Genomic DNA, 18,594 nt, shown 5'->3' with positions numbered 1-18,594 from the left:
TTTGTCTGCTCTCAATGTTTGTTTGTTTGTTGTTCTCTTTACTATCAATAGATTATCAGCTATGTCTCTGTTGAGATGCATGAAGAGTCCCCTCCCTTCCCTCAATCTCACTAATTTCGTATCCATCTAAGAGTTCAGTAAACTTAAATTTCACAGAAATTCTATAAATTTAAGGATTTATGCAATATTGCAGTCTTTATCAATAAGGAATGACTTTTCAGTACATCCAAAAATAAATTTAACCATTTTAATAAATTAAGCTCTCCAGTCTTACTCAAAGTTTACATTCCACATTTGTTCTCAAGCAATCAGTTATCCTTCCCTGCAATTTATCTTTTCATTATTTTCCTTTACAAACAAAAACCTGTTTATTCAGTCCATATTATCCTGTACTTTTCATGCTTTGACTAAAAAATACTTTTGATACTTCTAGTACAACTTAAGTTTTCACACCACATTTTGGCAATTTTCAATGAATGTTCCGCAGTAGAAATGCACCACAATACACTTGACCAAATGAAGTAACAGTTGCCCAAATGAAAACACAGAACACAGACTGCAAAATCTTGCCATGAAATTAAACACAGTATTTGTTTTCTTATTATATGGGAACATTGTATGTCCAAAAAGAAAGTTGGAGAGTGAAGGATGAAGCCATATAAAAGTAGAAGATAATGAAGAAAAGACGACGATTGTGGTTATCTCTCAATTTACAAGTCAAAATTATAAAGCTTACTCTCACTTTACCATATTATTTTTACAGCTGCATGCACACACGCGCACACACGCACGCACATGCACATTGTAAAATGTAACTAAACATTTATTTATTTTTAAGGAACAATAATATATTACTTAATAAAACAGTGCCTAGCAGTCACTACCTCAACTGCTACATTATTTTGCTAACTTTGCAGAAGGGTGGGCAACATTAGGAACTACCATAACACACCTGCATGCAATTACAGAACCCTTTAAATGGAAACACTCACTTTCAATAGTATCGAGTGCATCATCAATTCCATTAGATACGCCACTCACATGGGCTGTAATAAAGTACAAATGCCGAAAACCAGTCTCCTCGCTAGCCCAGATGAATCGTACTTCACTATCCTCATTCGTCGGAAAAAAATAAAGTAACTCATTTACCTGAAAAGGCAAGAATATTATTATTTTTTGACATGTAAATTAACACTAACATTGCTCCAAAAATTAACAATGATACCAAACTAGGTAATAATGCTTTGCAGTTATTTAAAACTTAAGTTATTCATGAGCATGAGAACAACAAAAGAAATCAATTCGAAGAGAAGTAGATAACAAGCACCAAAATCTATAGTCTGAAAAGCATAAGAAAAAGAACAATCTAACAAATTCTAATACTGAATCAGGCAGCTGCTTGTTCTTGTTATTGAAGGTATTACAAGGCAACTGTGGTAAGAAATTTACATCGCAGACTGAGTGTTTTCAGTTCAAAGATGGACCTGGAGCTACACCTCTGTAAAACAGAAAATACTGCAACACAGTTATAGATCATTAATATCAAAATTATAAATAATTAGTAAAATTTCAGCATGGGGCTCTGAAGCATAAAGACTGATTAAGAAGCAGGATGAATGAGCTACCCCACAACATCCTTAGACAGTTCATCTATTTAACATAGAAGTCAGTGAGTGCTAGCTCCAACACTAAACTCCTTTAATAAGACTGTCACTCAAAGTACTTAGAAAGGTAAAATACGAGGGTCATTCAGTAATTAAAGAGACAAATTGGTCTGGAGAAAAAGGCAGTTATTTTTACAAAACAACACTTTTTCTACTTTTCAACATAACCCCCTTGAACATTTAAGCACTTGTTCCAATGGGCTAGAAGCTTTTTGATTCCGGCTGCAAAGAACTATCTTGATGTTTGAACCAATTTCCCACAAACTTTCTCACATCCTCGTTGTCCTGGAACCTTTTCCCATGTAATGCCTCCTCCAGTACACCAAACAAATGAAAATCACTAGGTGCTAAATCAGGACTTAAGGGGGATGAGGCAGTCGATGGTTTCACAGGTTAGTTGAGCAATATGAGGACGTGCATTGTCTTGCTGGAGAATCACCCCTCTCCTCTGAGATCCACGACATCTCTCTCTCATGGCTGGCTTCACATTGTTTAAAAACAAATCCGAGTAGTATTGGCTGTTCATTGTATGCAGCTCTTCGAGACAATAAAAAAAACTGAACTTCAAGCATCCCAAAACACCATCAATATGACTCTTCCTGCTGATGCTCAGGTTTTGAATTTTTTCTTGACAGATGAGTTGGTGTGCTTCCACTCCATGCTTTGTCTTTTTGATTCTGGCTCATAATAGTGAAACCAAGTTTCATCAAAAATTAAAAGTTTGTTGAGGAAGTGCTCACCTTCTCTTTCATAGTGTTCCTTTAGTTCTGTGCACACTCTCATCCTTGTTTCCTTGTGTAGCCGTGTAACTCCTTTAGGACCCACCCTGCACATGTTTTGCGATACTTCAGCTTGTTACAGATAGTGTTATGAACTGTATCAGTACTAACTTGAACCTTATCAACTATCATTTCCACAATCACGTGGCGGTCAGCACGAATAATGTCATCAATTCAACTTTCAAGTGATGGAGTTGAAACTGCAACTGGTCAGCCAGAATCGTATTCATCAGTCACTGAGTCGCAACCATTTCTGAACTGCTCTACCCACTTGTAAAAATTTGTGCAATTCATGCAATCTTCACCATAAACTTTAGGCATTCTACAGTATATATTCACTGGTTCCTCGCCTTCAGCAAGTAAAAAACAAATAACAGAACGTTATTCAACATTTCAAGCAGACTCGCCATCTTGAAATTTATTTTTAAGGTTATAAACAAAACAATGTTGATACAACCGCTGATCAGGGCTCATCCCAGTGATGCCAACTTAAAGCCATAAAAGTACCAAACTTTCCCTACTAACAGTTTATCCACCAGCCCAATCTCTCTCTTTAATTATTAATGACCCTTATACATGACAACAACTGGCAAGAAATAAACATTATAGGCTCAGACAGGTATCAAACACCAATTAACAACACGCCATTACCATGATCTCAGGCCACTGTGCCTCTGTGGCCGGACTGTCTGTAAAAAATTTGGGGGAGGGATGGGAGGTGAGTGGAAAACGAGAGGACTAGAGAAGGGGAAGAAGACTGATGGATGTGTTGTTGGAATAGAAAGAAGGTTGTGTAGCACAGAAATGGGAGCGGGGAAGGGTACAGGTTAAGTGGAGGAATGGGATTAGTCAAGGTTGGGGCCAACTTGGTTATATGAACGTATGACATATTGCAAGGAATGTTCTCATCTGCACAGTTCAAAAAACTTTGTGTTGGTGGGAAGTATCCAATGGTGCAGGTTGTGAAGCAGTCATTAAAGTGAATCACTTGTGTTTGGTGACATGTCAGCATATGTGTGGTCCTGCTAACTTGGATGGTTCGTGGGTTTAAGGGACCAGTCAGCAACGGTCATCGGTCCCTTGTTCCAAAACTTAAAAACACCAACACAGAGTAGAAAAAAAAAACGGATAATGGAGACAACAGACGACACAGGACAAGAAAAACTCAACGAACAGACAAAACAAATTAAAACCACACAGAGTGTGACGGTGGTTGGCCGACCATAGAGATGAAAAAGGAAATGCCAACCACCAAAAATACATTAAAAACTCAGTTTAAAATCGTAGGCCAAAGGCCAGAATCAGCACAAGACAATAAAATAAAACAGAAACACTCAGATTAAATGATAAAAACCCCCTGCCCGAATAAAACGTAAAACTAAGTCAGCCATAGCAGGGTCATCAGTTAAAAGGGCAGGGAGCGTATCAGGCAGCGCAAAGGTCTGCCTGAGCACAGCTAAAAGTGGACTAGACAGTAAAATGTGCACTACCGTCAAAACCGCCCCGCAGCGACAGAGAGGCGGGTCCTCACGACGCAATAAATAACCGTGCGTCACCCGGGTATGGCCAATACGGAGCCGACAAAGGACAACGGAGTCGATGCGGTTGGCTCGCATGGAGGAACGCCACACAGTCGTCGTGTCCTTTATAGCATGGAGTTTATTGGGCGTGGTTAGATCGCGCCATTCAGCGTCCCAGAGCACAAGAACTTTTCGGCGGAGGACTGCTCGCAAATCAGTCTCCGGGAGGCCAACGTCCAGAGATGGTTTACTGGTGGCCTCTTCCACCAGGCGGTCAACATCCTCATTGCCGGGTATCCCAACATGGCCTGGGATCCACACAGAGACCACAGAGCGGCCGCAACGGGCAACAGTATGCAGGGACTCATGGATAGCCATCACCAGACGAGAACGAGGGAAACACTGGTCGAGAGCTCGTAAACCGCTCAGGGAATCGCTACAGAGCACAAAGGACTCACCTGAGCAGGAGCGGATATACTCTAGGGTACGTAAGATGGCGGCCAGATCAGCAGTGTAAACGCTGCAGCCAGCCGGCAATGAATGTTGTTCGGAATGGTCCCCTAGAGTTAGTGCATGACCATCACGACCAGCAACCATTGAGCCGTCAGTGTAAACAATGCCTGAGCCCTGATACGTGGCCAGGATGGAATGAAAGCAGCAGCGGAAGGCCTCTGGAGGGACTGAGTCCTTCGGGCCCTGTGCCAAGTCGAGCTGAAGGCAAGGGCGAGGAACACACCATGGGGGTGTACGCAAAGTGGCCCGAAAAGGAGGTGGAACAGTGAAAACCCTTAGCCCGGAGAGAAGCTCTTTGATGCGGACTGCGATCGTACAACCTGACCGGGGCCGATGTGCTGGCAGATGGACGACCGATTGCGGGAACAGGAGACGATAGTTTGGATGCCCGGGCAAGCTAAAAACATGGGCAGCATAAGCGGCCAGTAAATTTTGGCGCCTTAACCGCAATGTAGGGACACCTGCCTCCGCAAGTATGCTGTCCACTGGGCTGGTCCGGAAAGCACCAGTGGCAAGGCGTATCCCGCTGTTGAGGATTGGGTCCAGCACCCGCAACGCAGATGGGGATGCTGAGCCATAAGCCAGGCTCCCATAATCCAGATGGAACTGGATTAACGCCTGGTAGAGCTGTAAGAGAGTAGATCGGTCAGCACCCCACCTGATGTGGCTCAGGCATCGCAGAGCATTTACATGCCACCAACACATCTGTTTAAGCTGCCGAATATGAGGCAGCCAAGTCAACCGGGCATCAAAAACTACACCCAAAAACCTCTGCTTCTCAACCACAGCAAGAAGTTCACCATCAAGATAAAGCTGCGGCTCCGGGTGGACAGTGCGTCGCTGGCAGAAATGCCTAACGCAGGTCTTGGCTGCCGAAAACTGAAACCCATGAGCGACAGCCCAAGACTGCGCCTTACGGATTGCGCCCTGTAGCTGACGTTCAGCAGCTGCAATGCCAATAGAGCTGTAGTAAAGGCAGAAGTCGTCAGCATACAGGGAAGGGGAGACAGAATATCCCACCGCTGCAGTGAGCCCGTTTATGGTAATTAAAAACAGGCAGACACTGAGGACAGATCCCTGTGGTACCCCATTCTCCTGGACTCAGGAGGAACTATGGGAGGCCGCGACTTGCACACGAAAGGTATGATACGACAGAAAATTGCGGATAAAGATCGGCAGAGGGCTCCAAAGACCCCACCCATGAAGTGTAGAAAGGATGTAATGACGCCATGTTGTATCGTATACCTTCCGCATGTCGAAAAAGACAGCAACCAGGTGGTGACGGCGGGCAAAGGCAGTACGGATGGCCGACTCCAGGCTCACCAGATTGTCGGCGGCGGAGCAGCCTTTACGGAACCCACCCTGAGACAGAGCCAGAAGGCCCCAAGACTCCAGTACCGAGTTCAACCGCCGGCTCACCATCCATTCAAGCAACTTGCAAAGAACGTTGGTGAGGCTAATGGGACGGTAGCTGTCCACCTCCAAAGAGTTCTTGCCTGGTTTCAGAATGGGGATAACAATACTTTCCCGCCATTGCGACGGAAACTCACCCTCGACCCAAATACGGTTGTAAAGGCCGAGGAGCTGCCGCTGGCAGTCCACTGAAAGGTGTTTTAGCATCTGACAGTGGATGCCATCTGGCCCAGGAGTGGTATCAGGACAAGCGGCGAGGGCACTGTGAAATTCCCACTCACTGAATGGAACATTGTAGGATTCCGGATGGTGAATTCGAAAAGGAAGGCTCCGACATTCCATCTGCCCTTTAACAGAGCGGAAGGCCAGTGGGTAATTGGAAGAAGCGGAACCAAGAGCAAAATGCTCTGCCAAGCTGTTGGCAATTTCGTCGGAGTCTGTACAAACTGCTCCATTCAGTGAGAGCGCAGGGACGCTGACAGGGGTCCAATAGCCGTAGACGCGTCGGATCTTGGCCCAGACCTGTGATGGAGAGACATGCAGGCCAATGGTGGACACATACCGCTCCTGCTTGCCTTGGCGGATAAGGAGGTGTGCTCGTGCATGCAGCCGTTTGAAGGCGATAAGGTGGTCTATGGAGGGATGTCGCTGGAGCGCCCGCCGGCGATCTTTAATCGCTTCAGCGATCTCAGGCGACCACCAAGGCACAGTCCACCGCCGAGGGGACCCAGAAGAACGGGGAATGGCAGATTCAGCGGCAGTAACGATGCCGGTGGCGACCGATTGAACCACCGCATCAATGTCATCATTAGAGAAAGGCTCAATAGCGGCAGAGGAGGATAACAAGTCCCAGTCAGCCTTATTCATAGCCCATCTGCTAGGGCGCCCAGAAGAGTGTCGCCGTGGCAGTAACAGAAAGATCAGAAAGTGGTCACTACCACACAGATCGTCATGCACTCTCCATTGGACAGATGGTAAGAGGCTAGAGCTGCAGATCGAAAGGTCGATGGTGGAGTACGTGCCATGCGCCACGCTGAAGTGTGTGAAGGAACCATCATTTAAAAGCGAAGGATCGAGCTGTGCCAAGAAATGCTCAATGGTGGCGCCGCGACCTGTCACCACCGACCCACCCCACACAGGGTTATGGGCGTTGAAGTCGCCCAGTAACAAGAAAGGTGGCGGCAATTGGGCTATCAGCGCAGCCAGGACATGCTGCGCAACATCACCATCCGGTGGAAGGTATAGACTGCAGACGGTAACAGCCTGTGGCGTCCACACCCGAACAGCGACAGCCTCTAAAGCTGTTTGTAGAGGGACAGACTCGCTGTGAAGAGAGTTAAGGACATAGATGCAGACGCCACCAGATACCCTTTCATAAGCTGCCCGGTTCTTAAAATAACCCCGATAGCCACGGAGGGCGGGGGTTAGCATTGCTGGAAACCAAATTTCCTGAAGAGCAATGCAGAAGAAAGAGTGAAGGCCGATAAGTTGCCGGAGCTCAGCTAGATGGTGGAAGAAACCGCTGCAGTTCCACTGGAGGATGGTACTGTCCATGTCTGAGAAAGACGTGACAAGACTTGGAAGGCAGATTACGCCGCTGGGTCACCTGCTGCTTCCGATTGAGCACCTGTGCTAGTGCTATCCATGGTTTCTGAGGGACCTGCGAGATCGAGGTCCTCAGCGGACGCCAGAATCTCCACCTCGTCCTCAGACGCACAGCTTGTAGGAAGCGGTGGGACGGGTGCCACCGCAATGTCGGTATTCTTGGGGACTTTCTTCTGTTTCTGTTTCTCTCTTGTGCCTTCGGTGGTTCAGGCTTGGAGGGCTTCACAGGGTCAGTCTCAGGGACGGACGACGACCATGAGGCCCTACGACCAGGGACTGGTGGTTGTTTCAGCCACTTGCAGGTGTTCGCTTTTCCACTGGTCGGAACTTGCGAAGGGAGGTACCCAAGGGACCCCTTCCTGGCGAGAGTAGCCGAAGAAGTCTTACGCTTCTCCGGCTGGGAAGGGGGAGCTGATGTCCCCGACGGTTGGGAGGGCGTTGCTCCTGAAGAAGATGGAGCAGGAGCAACAGGGTGTGAAGTGCCCCCCACAATCAAGGGGGCTGTTGGATTCTGAGCAATCATAGAACCAACCGTACAGGACGACACAGGAGATGGTAGGACCATCGTTGCAGCAGTGGCGTACGTTGACGTCATTGGCACAGGATGGTAAAACATCACCTTCGAAGGCCAAGATGAAGGCACCGGTAGCTACCTGATTATCCCTCGGACCCTGATGGACGCGCCGGACGAAGTGAACACCCCGTCGTTCTAGATTGGCGCCTAGTTCATCGTCGGACTGCAGTAGAAGATCCCTGTGGAATATAATACCCTGGACCATGTTTAAACTTTTATGGGGAGTGATGGTGACGGAAACATCCCCCAACTTGTCACAAGTGAGCAACTTCCGTGACTGGGCAGAGGATGCTGTTTTGATGAGAACCGACCCAGAGCGCATTTTGGACAAGCCCTCCACCTCCCCAAACTTGTTCTCTAAATGCTCCACAAAAAACTGGGGCTTGGTCGACATAAACGATTCCCCATCAACTTGCGTACACACGAGGTACCGGGGTGAATAATGTCCACTCCCTTCTTTAGCCATACGTTCCTCCCATGGAGTCGCCAGGGACGGAAACGATCTCTGATCAAATTTCTTTCCATTGAGGTTAGACCTCGATTGCTTAGAGACTGCTGGTGAAGGCCCACCAGCGAGAGATGATGTACCATGCTTCATTGCGGGTCATCCGCCCTGATGCCACCCACTCTGACCAGGGGCTCTCCCCACGGGCGCCACCCAGCCACAGCAAAGACCACCTGGCAGGATGGCCTTTGCCGGGAGTCCCGATGCCCCAAAGGGATAGGCATCTACTCCTCGGCATATGTGGGGAGGTAGCAGCTCAGGCATCAGCAGTGCAATCCCTGTGTAGTCAGGGGGCTACCACCAAGAGGGTACATGACGACCCCACCACAACGGACTGGCTACCGTGCTGGATGTCAGGTGTCGAAATATCCATGTACATCACGAGGGCAAAGATGGAAATGCACAAAGGAGGGAATGTATGCTATCCGGAACACACTGTAGCGGATGTGGCCGGAAGCTCGATGTAAATCCAACTCCATGACAACATCGGGTGTGCCAGATCTTAGGGCAAGATGGATTTTAAGATGCACCACGTAAGGCGTCCTTCCCCAAATGGTACGCACTAACGGAAAATTTGGAAATGTAGTGGTCAAACCCCTTAGGGGACCATCAATTAACAGCCGAAACAGTTGAGACTCCTTTTAGTCGCCTCTTACGACAGGCAGGAATACCGCGGGCCTATTCTTACCCCCGAACCCGAATGGGGGGGGTGGGCGTGGGGGGGGGGGGGGGGGGGGGGGGGGGTCCTGCTAACTCTTGGACACAGTGTCAGTGGTCATCACACAGACAGATGGCTTGTTAATCACCATCCCCACATAGAAAGTAGAATAGTGACTGCCGGTTAGTTTGTAGATCACGTGATTGCTTTCATAAGTAGGCCTCTCCTGCCTTTGATGGGATAGGAGATACCTGTGAACAGGCTGGTGTAGGTGGCTATGGGTGGATGTACAGGAGATGTCTTGCATCTAGGTCTGTTCCAGGGATATGAGCCATGAGGCAAGGGATTGGGGGCAGGGTGGATTACGGATGGACAAAGATATTGTGTAGGTGAGTGGCTGGAAAGGATAATGGATAGGATATTCCCCATTTCAGGACACAAGAGGTAGTCAAAAACCTGGCAAAGAATTTGATTGGGTCGCTCTAGGCCTTGGTGGTACTGAGTCAAGAGGGTAGTTCTCCTTTGTAGCAGAACAATAGGTATGTGGGAGGTGGGAGATGATTGGAGAAACAAGGCAAAGGAGATCTGTTTCTGTACAAGGCTGGTGGATAATTTCAGTCCATGAAGGCCTCAGTGAGATGCTTGGTATATTTGGAGAGGTTCTGCTCTTTACTGCAGATGTGACGACACAGATGGCTAGGCTGTATGGAAGGGCCTTGTTGTTCTGGAATGGGTGGCAGCTGTCGAAGTGGAGGTATTGCTGAAGGTTGGTAGGTTCGATATGGACAGATACTGATGTAGTTATCCTTGAGATGGAGGTCAACATCAAGGAAAGTGGCTTGTTGGGTTGAAAAGGACAAGGTAAAGGCGAATTGGGGAGAAGTTGTTGAAGTTCCAGAGGAATGTGGATGGGTGTCCTCACCCTCAGTCCAGATCATGAAGATATCATCAATCAATCTGATCAAGGTGAGAAGGTTTGGGATTTTGGGTGGTCTAGGATAGTGTCTTTGATCATAGTATGCTTCACGGATGATGAAAGCTTGAACAGGTCAAGGTATGGGTAGGGAACTGCATTATTGCAAGTCCCAGGCAATAGATGCAGTACATGTATACATGAGCTTTGCACTTGACGAAAGCGTGTGTCCTGTAAATTGTGTGTCTCACTTGCTTATGTAGAATTTGTTACTTACCACAACCACCAGCGATGACAAATTGCAACAAATTGAATAAAAATTCACTAAAAACTTGTTAAATTGCATTTTATGCTTGCATAGGCTATATCATTCACAGCAGAGCCCTCAGAACAGTACTGATTGCTCATTGGCTATCGGAGAATGCGTGACATGTAGGTGTACGGAACAAGCCTTCACTCGAGTGTCATCGTTTGTGACTCCAACTATAGCAATCAAAACACTTAAATTATTAATGATTTCAAAGAGGGTGGAGGGGTGGATTCAGGTTCAGGGCAGTCTCTTGCTCTTGAGGTGGGAAGCTGCCCCAAAAAGGTGAAGATTTAATAAGCAACAAAAGGATAACATTTTACAAGTTGGGGTGTGGAATGTTAGAAGTTTGAACATGGTCAGACAGACAGAAAATCTGAAAATGGAAATGATAAGGCTAAACCTAGAAATAGTGGGGTCAGTCCAGTTAAATGGAAAAAAGACAAGGATTTCTGGTCAGGTGGCTACAGGGTAATATCAACAGTAGCAGAAAATGGCAACTGGAGTAAGATTCATTAAGAATAGGGAGGTAGGGCAGGGAGTGAGTTACTGTGAACAGTTCTGTTACAGGGTTGTTATTAGCATCGACAGCAAACCAACACTGACCACAACAGTTCCAGTATAAATGCCAACGTCACAAGCAGAAAATGAAGTGATACAGAAAGTATGTGAGGATACTGAATGGGCAATTCAGTACATAAAAAGAGATAAAAATCTAATAGTCAATGGGGTTGGAACACAGTTGTGGGGGAAGGAACCGAACAAACGGTTCGAGAGAATATGGGCTTGGCTGTAGGCTTCAAAGAGGAGAAAGACTAATTGAGTTCGGCAATAAGTTTCAGCTAGTAATATCGAATCACAAGAGGAAGTGATATACTTGAAAAAGAGTAGGAGATAGGGTAAGATTTCAGTTAGATTACGTCGTGGTCAGGCAGAGATTCCAAAATCAGATAGTGGATTGTAAGGTGCAGCCAGGAGCAAATTTAGACTCAGATCACAATTTAGTAATGACAAAAATTAGGCTGAAGTTTGAGAGATTCATCATGAAGAATCAATATGCAAAGAAGTGGGATATGGAAATACTAAGGAATGAAGAGATACACTTTGAAGTTTTCTGTGGATATACACTATGTGATCAAAAGTATCCGGACACCCCCAAAAAATATGTTTTTCATATCAGCTGCATTGTGCTGCCACCAACTGCCAGGTACTCAATATCAGCAACCCCAGTTGTCATTAGACATCGTGAGAGAGCAGAATGGGGTGCTCCACAGAACTCACGGACTTCGAACGTAGTCAGGTGATTGGGTGTCATTTGTGTCACACATCTGTATGCAAGATTTACACACTCCTAAACATCCCTAGACCCACTGTTTCTGATATGATAGTGAAGTGGAACTGTGAAGGGACACGTACATCACAAAAGCATACAGGCCGACCAAGTCAGTTGACTGACAGAGACCACTGACAATTGAAGGAGATCATAATCCGTAATAGGCAAACAACTATCCAGACCACCACACAGGAATTCCAGACTGCATCAGCATCCACTGCAAGTACTATGACAGTTTGGCGGGAGGTGAGAAAACGTGGATTTCATGGTCGTGTTAGGAGCATAAACATTTGGACAACTGGACAGTGGAAAAATGTTGTGTGGGGGTGATGAATCACAGTACACAATGTGGCAATCCAATGTCAGGGTGTGGGTATGGCAAATGCCCAGTGAACGTCATCTGCCAGCTTGTGTACTGCCAACAGTAAAATTCGGAGGCAGTGGTGTCGTGGTGTGGTCGTGTTTTTCATGGAGGGGGGCTTGCACCCTTGTTGTTTTCTTTGGCACTATCACAGCACAGGCCTACATTAATGTTTTAAGCACCTTCTTGCTGCCCACTGTTGAAGAGCAATTCGGGGCTCACGACTGCACCTTTCAACACGATTGAGCACATATTCATAACACATGGCCTGTGGTGGAGTGGCTGCATGATAATACCATCCCTGTAATGGACTGGCCTGCACAGATTCCTGACCTTAATCCTATGGAACACCCCTTGGATGTTTTGGAATGCAGACTTCGTGCCAGGCCTCACTGACCAACATCGATACCTCTCTTCGGTGCAGCACTCAGTGAAGAATGGGCTGCCATTCGCCAAGAAACTTCCAGCACCTGACTGGACATATGCCTGTGAGAGTGGAAGCTGTCATCAAGGCTAAGAGTGGGCCAACGCTGTATTGAATTCCAGCACTACCAATGAAGGGCATCATGAACTTTTAAGTCATTTTCAGCCAGATGTCCGGATATTTTTGATCACATAGTGTACATATTGCTATAATGAATAGCCTCAATAGGTGGTTCAGATGAAGAGGAATGGACAGCTCTGAAAAGCACAATCACAGAAGTCAAAAAGAAAAACACAAGTTCTAGGAAAGTAACGGTGAGAAAACCATTGGTAACAAAAAGATTTACTTTCACTGATCGATGAAACAAGGAAGTACAATTTTGTTCAAATAAATTCAGGAATACAGAAATACAAGACTCTTAGGAATGAAATAAACAGGAAGTGCAGGGAAGCAAGGGTGAAACAGCTACATGGAACATGTGAATAAATTGAAAAGGATATGATTGTCAGAAGGAAGGACTGACTCAACATACAGAAAAGTCAAAACAACCGTAATAGCAGGGGAGGTAACATTAAGAGTGCAATGGGAATTCCAGTGTTTAATGTAGAAGAGAGTGCGGATGGATGGAAAGAGTACAATGAAGGCCTCTATGAGGGGGGAGGACTTGTCTGATGACACGACAGAAGAAGAAACAGGAGTCAGTAGGGAATAGCAAGGGATCCAGTATTAGAATTAGAATTTTAAAGAGCTTTGGAAAACTTAAAATAAGGCACAAGGGATAGATAACATTCCACCACAATTTCTAAAATCATGGAGGGAAGTGACAACAACACGGTTATTCACATTTGTATGTAGAATGTACAAGACTGTCACCATACCATCATTGTTTCAGTAAAACCTCATCAAAACATTTCTAAAGATTGTAAAAGCCAACAATGTCCAGAATTATTGCACAATCAGCTTAAAAGCTCAGGCATCCGAGTTGCGTGGCAGTTATGATGTTGCAGTTCATAATGGAAGCAAGACTGAAGAAAAATCAAGAAGAACGTTCATAAGATTTGTCAACCTGGAAAAGCATTCAACAATATAAAATGGTACAAGATGTTTGAAACTGACAAAAATAGGGATATGCTATAGGGAGAGAGAGTTGATGTACAGGGTGAATCAGAAAGGACTTTACAACTTTGGAATGATATAAAAGTTTGGTGCACATGTGCACATATACATCCCCTATTAAAAGGAGAAACTATACTGACAAACACCTTAACTGATTTTGGGAAATCTCTGGAAACCTAAATCTGGACTGTTGTTCAACCTGGACATAAATACATTACCCTCACTGTTGTGCCATCTCATTGGTAACACATACCAAATGGTACTATTTTCTTTTTAGCAGTCGAATACACATTTGTTGCAACTTCATATTTTAATTTCTAACATACTTTTTTAAAAAATACTTACATTTATCCATATGTCCGAGTGCTGTGTGTAGATCACTCTAACTGCAGGGCTTGGTGCAGCTGGTGGTTTGTCTATACTATAAACATTTGGTGGAGGTTCTAGGAAGTTATCCACAGATAAAAGGACTAGCTCAAGACGCTGCTGCCGGCGATCTAGCAACTGAGCCCACACACTGTAACATATGGAACACAATATTTGATTTAGAAAGACAAAAGAGATAGAAGGCCATGAATCCACAAATACTGGGAAATTTCATCACTTTCTACGTCTGCATCTATACTCTGCAAACCACCGTGAAGCGCATGGCGGATAGTATGTCCCATTGTACCAGTTATTAGTATTTCTTCCTGTTCTATTCATGTAAGGAGCATGGGAAAAATGATTGTCTGAATACCTCTGTCTGTGCGGTAATTATTCTAATCTTATCCTCGTGATCCCTGTGTGAATGATATTTAGGGGGTTGTAGTATGTTCCTAAGACAAACACTGTCCATACAGACCTCGAGGGCCCAACAGTATTGACTGGTCACTGTGTCATTCTGTTCTTAGGTGTCACCGGATGCAAATAGAGAGTGACATGTGGTTAGCACACTGCCCTCCTGCATTGTCAGTTTTCGTGACTGGTGCCACTACTTTTCAATCAAATAGCTCCTCAATTGGCCTTACAAGGCACCCCACTTACCAACAGCACTCAGCAACCCGGATGGTGACCCCATCCAAGTGCTAGCCAAGCCCGACAGCACTTACCTTCAGTGATCTGACAGGAACCAGAATTACCACTGCGGCAAGGCCGTTGGCAGTCTGTTCCCAGGGCATCATTTAAAGCCAGTTCTTGAACTTTTGTTAGTAGACTTTCTTGGGATAATTTATATCTATCTTCAAGAATCTGCCAGTCTAGTTCTTTCAACATCTCAGTGACACTCTCCCACAGGTGAAACAAACCTGTCACCACTTGTGCTGCCCATCTCTGTAGAAGTTCAATATCCCCCGTTAGTCCTGTTTGGCAATATTCCAAAATCAGTTGCATGACTGATTTGTAAACAATCTCCTTTGTAGACTGATTGCACTTCCCCAGTATTGTACCAATAAATCAAAGTCTATCATCTGCTTTACCCATGGCTGCCTATGTGATCATTCCATTTAATATCTCCACAGAATGCTATACCCCAGTATTCATACGAGTTGGCTGATTTCAATGTTGACTCACTGATGTTACAGTTATAGGATACTGTGTTTTTCATTTTCTGAAGTGCACAGTTTCACATTCTTGAACATTTATAGCAAGTTGCCAATCTTTGCACCACTTTGAAATCTTACCAATATCTGACTGTATATTTACGCAGCTTCTTTCATGCAGTACTTCATTATAGATAACTGCATTATCTACAAAATGTCTGAGGTCACTATTAATATTGTCTACAAAGTCATTAATATACAACATGAATAGCAAGGGTCCCAACACAATTTCCTGGTGGCATGCTCAAAGTTACTTCTACATCTGACAATGACTCTCCATCCAAGATAACATGTTGTGCCCTTCCTACAAAAAAAGTCCTCAATCCAGTAGCAAATTTCACTTTATATCCCATATGATAGCACTTTTGACAATAAGTGTAGATGTGGTACTGAGTCAAATGCTTTTCAGAAATTAAGAAATATTGCATCTATCTGCCTGTTTTGATCCAAAGCTGTCAGTATATCACGTGAGAGAAGTGTGACATGAGTTTTGCATCATCAACATTTTCACAACCTATGCTGGTTGGAATGGAGGTCATTCTCTTCAAGATATCTCATTATGTTTGAGCTTAGAATGTGTTCTAAGTTTCTACATCAAATTGATGTCATCTTTCACTAGTCAAAACGTTAATCAACAAACTATTTATGTAGGAAAGTTACAGACAGGTGTAAAGAGAGTCTGAAACATTGAAAGTACAAATACTTGTATTTATTGGAAACAAGCAATGACACACACATCTCTTCTCCAATCAAAAAAGTTTCATTTTTTCCACACACTACAGCTTGCTTTCCTGCCTTCTGTCACAAAGTGAAAAAATGTAACTTCTGTCTTATAATTCTTCCTTTGGTTGAATTTAAAGCTTCGGTTTCATATGCACAATATCAAGCCCAGTTATTACAATGTAATTTCAAAAAATTTATTAGTGGACTAAAAGAAATATTAAACAATGGAAAATCCAGGATGGAATACAACAAGGAAAGTTGATACTCACCATACAGCAGAGATGCTGAGTCACAGATAGGCACAACAAAAAGACTCTCACAATTATAGCTTTCGGCTATTAAGGCCTTCTTCAACAACAGAGACATGCATGCATACACGAGCACTTATGCAGTTACAACTCACACACACAACTGCAGTCGTGCACACGTGTGTGTGTGTGTGTGTGTGTGTGTGTGTGTGTGTGTGTGTGTGTGTGTTTGTCGAAGAAGGCCTTAATGGCCGAAAGCTATAATTTTGAGAGTCTCTTTGTTGTGCCTATCTGCGATTCAGCATCTCTGCTATATGTTGAGAACAAGAAATATTGTTTCAGTGCACCTTTTATGAATAAATGATGTTGTAGCAGTTTTGAAACTCATAATAATTAACATCTTTCACTTTTAGTGAAATATTTATGCAAGTGTGAGCACACTTTTAAAAATCCATGATGTTTCTATTTCTTAATCAAGAAATAAATAGCTAAGTAAGCTAATGTAACATATTAGTCATCCCTTTAAAAGAATACACTGATTGCTATAGATGGTGTATAACAACACAGTAACTGGCGATCATGTAACCCTCCACTGCTCACTTAAATCATGGCAGGCAAAACTAGGTAATGTGCCAGCCAATTGCATGTAATCAGCAGGATAATATGGGTTGATGTGGAGATGTTACCAAACAGCTGAAGGAGTTTTTGTGTTTGGATATGCCCATGACCACACCACAGATGAAGGTGGCCAATATCTTGATGTAGCAATGCAGATTGTCCAACATGTCTACAAGGAATGGTTAAAAATTCACAGCCAAGTAAAAGAGTTTAATAATAGTGGTCATAAAATGTTTCTGATCAACAGGGAGCAAAGAAGAGTATAACTCCTTGTCAAGGATTATCAGCTTCAAACTCAACAGGAATTGCTGCAGTTGTTGACTGTAGGAATATCTCAACAGTTCCTGGGGACCTTTGCAAAACCAACTGTATCCACAGGACATATAGTGTGAGTATCTTCCAAAATTCCATTGCTTACAAATGCACAAAGTGGCACATCTTCAATTAGTCAGACACCACAGAAACTGGGCAACAGCTGGGCACATACTGTGGTCCTATGAGACACTATTGAAATTATGCATGGCACTGAGTGCACTGATGGCCCAATGAGAAGTTTAACCTACAATGTGTGGAGGATGTATTTCAGGTCAGAGTGTTCTGTGATGTTTTGGGGCTGTTTTTGGGATGTAAAGCACGATATTTATTTCAGACTTCTCAGTAACAAAGTGTTTTCCTTTCTTCTACATCATGATGAATATGCAGATGATAACAGCCATGTTCACAGGGCCTATTGCACCTCAACTGGCCCTTTTAAGTCAGCTGATCTTAATCCTATAGAAAATGTGTGGAACTATTTGGAACAGTGGGTGAAACTTCACAATCAACACACTGGAATGCGATAGCTGTGTGGGTTCAGCTGGAAATGACGCACCTGAAGAAATATGCATACTCTCTTCCCTGCCGACTTGAGGCCATTATCAAGGCTGGAGGTGGTGTTACATAGTGTTAATGTTGGCTAATAAATCAATGAATGTAATCAGTGTGTGAAAATATAATTTAAGTGAATAGATAAGAAATATAGTCACCATGCAGCAGCAGGAAAACACACATATAAATGGTATTAAAGTCTGCAAGCTTTTGGAGCCAGTGTCTTCTCCTCCTGGCTGAAGAGTTGAAAGGGAAGGAAGAGGGATGAAGGAAAACAACTGGTGAGGTTTAGGAAAAGGGATAGAGTTTGGAAAAGCCACCCAGAACTCCAGGTCAGTGAAGACTTACCAGAAGGGATGAGAAGGAAAGACTAATTGTTGGGGACTATACTAGACAAGATTTGAAAACATGAGAGTTTGAAGGAGGAAGGCAGGGCTATAAGTAAGAAAGAGATTACTGCTAAAATATCATGCACAAGTTAATAAGAGAGAGGAAAGCAAAGTGCATTATACATTATAGGGTTGGCAGAGGAGAGGCAAAAAATAGACAGGTCAGAAAATCAGACGCAGAAAACTAAAAGGGGGTGAAGAAAGAATAGCTACTGTGAAGAAAAACTGAGACCAAAGAAATTAGCGTAAATTAAGGCCAGGTGGTGGTGAGAATCTAGGACATGTTTTAGTGCCAGTTCCCACCCGCAGAGTTCTGAGGAACTGGTGTTGAGAGGAAGAAACAGGTACTGAGGTCACAACTGTCATATTGCAGAACATGCTCTGCAATATGATATTGTGTGTTGCCTTTATATGCCCTCTGCCTATGCCCACTCATACTAATTGATAACTTGGTGGTGGTCGAGTTGATGTAAAAGGCTGAACA

At 44.3% G+C, this 18,594-nt stretch overlaps 1 protein-coding gene across 2 annotated transcripts in view; it reads right to left on the bottom strand.

Moving 5' to 3' along the window:
* LOC124801529 (dipeptidyl peptidase 9) overlaps nucleotides 1-18,594 on the bottom strand; it is a 216,518-nt gene that overhangs the window by 91,289 nt on the left and 106,635 nt on the right. For both annotated transcript variants that reach the window (XM_047263081.1, XM_047263080.1), the window contains 2 exons: nucleotides 14,031-14,202; nucleotides 993-1,149 (listed from right to left, as the gene is read on the bottom strand). In XM_047263081.1, coding sequence (XP_047119037.1) covers nucleotides 993-1,149; nucleotides 14,031-14,202 — 329 coding nt within the window. The remainder of the gene's footprint in view (nucleotides 1-992; nucleotides 1,150-14,030; nucleotides 14,203-18,594) is intronic.

This window comes from Schistocerca piceifrons, chromosome 1 (genome assembly GCF_021461385.2).
Source record: "Schistocerca piceifrons isolate TAMUIC-IGC-003096 chromosome 1, iqSchPice1.1, whole genome shotgun sequence".
NCBI lineage: Eukaryota > Metazoa > Arthropoda > Insecta > Orthoptera > Acrididae > Schistocerca > Schistocerca piceifrons.
Note: the sequence above shows the minus strand (reverse complement) of the source record. Positions and strands in the feature narration are given on the sequence as shown.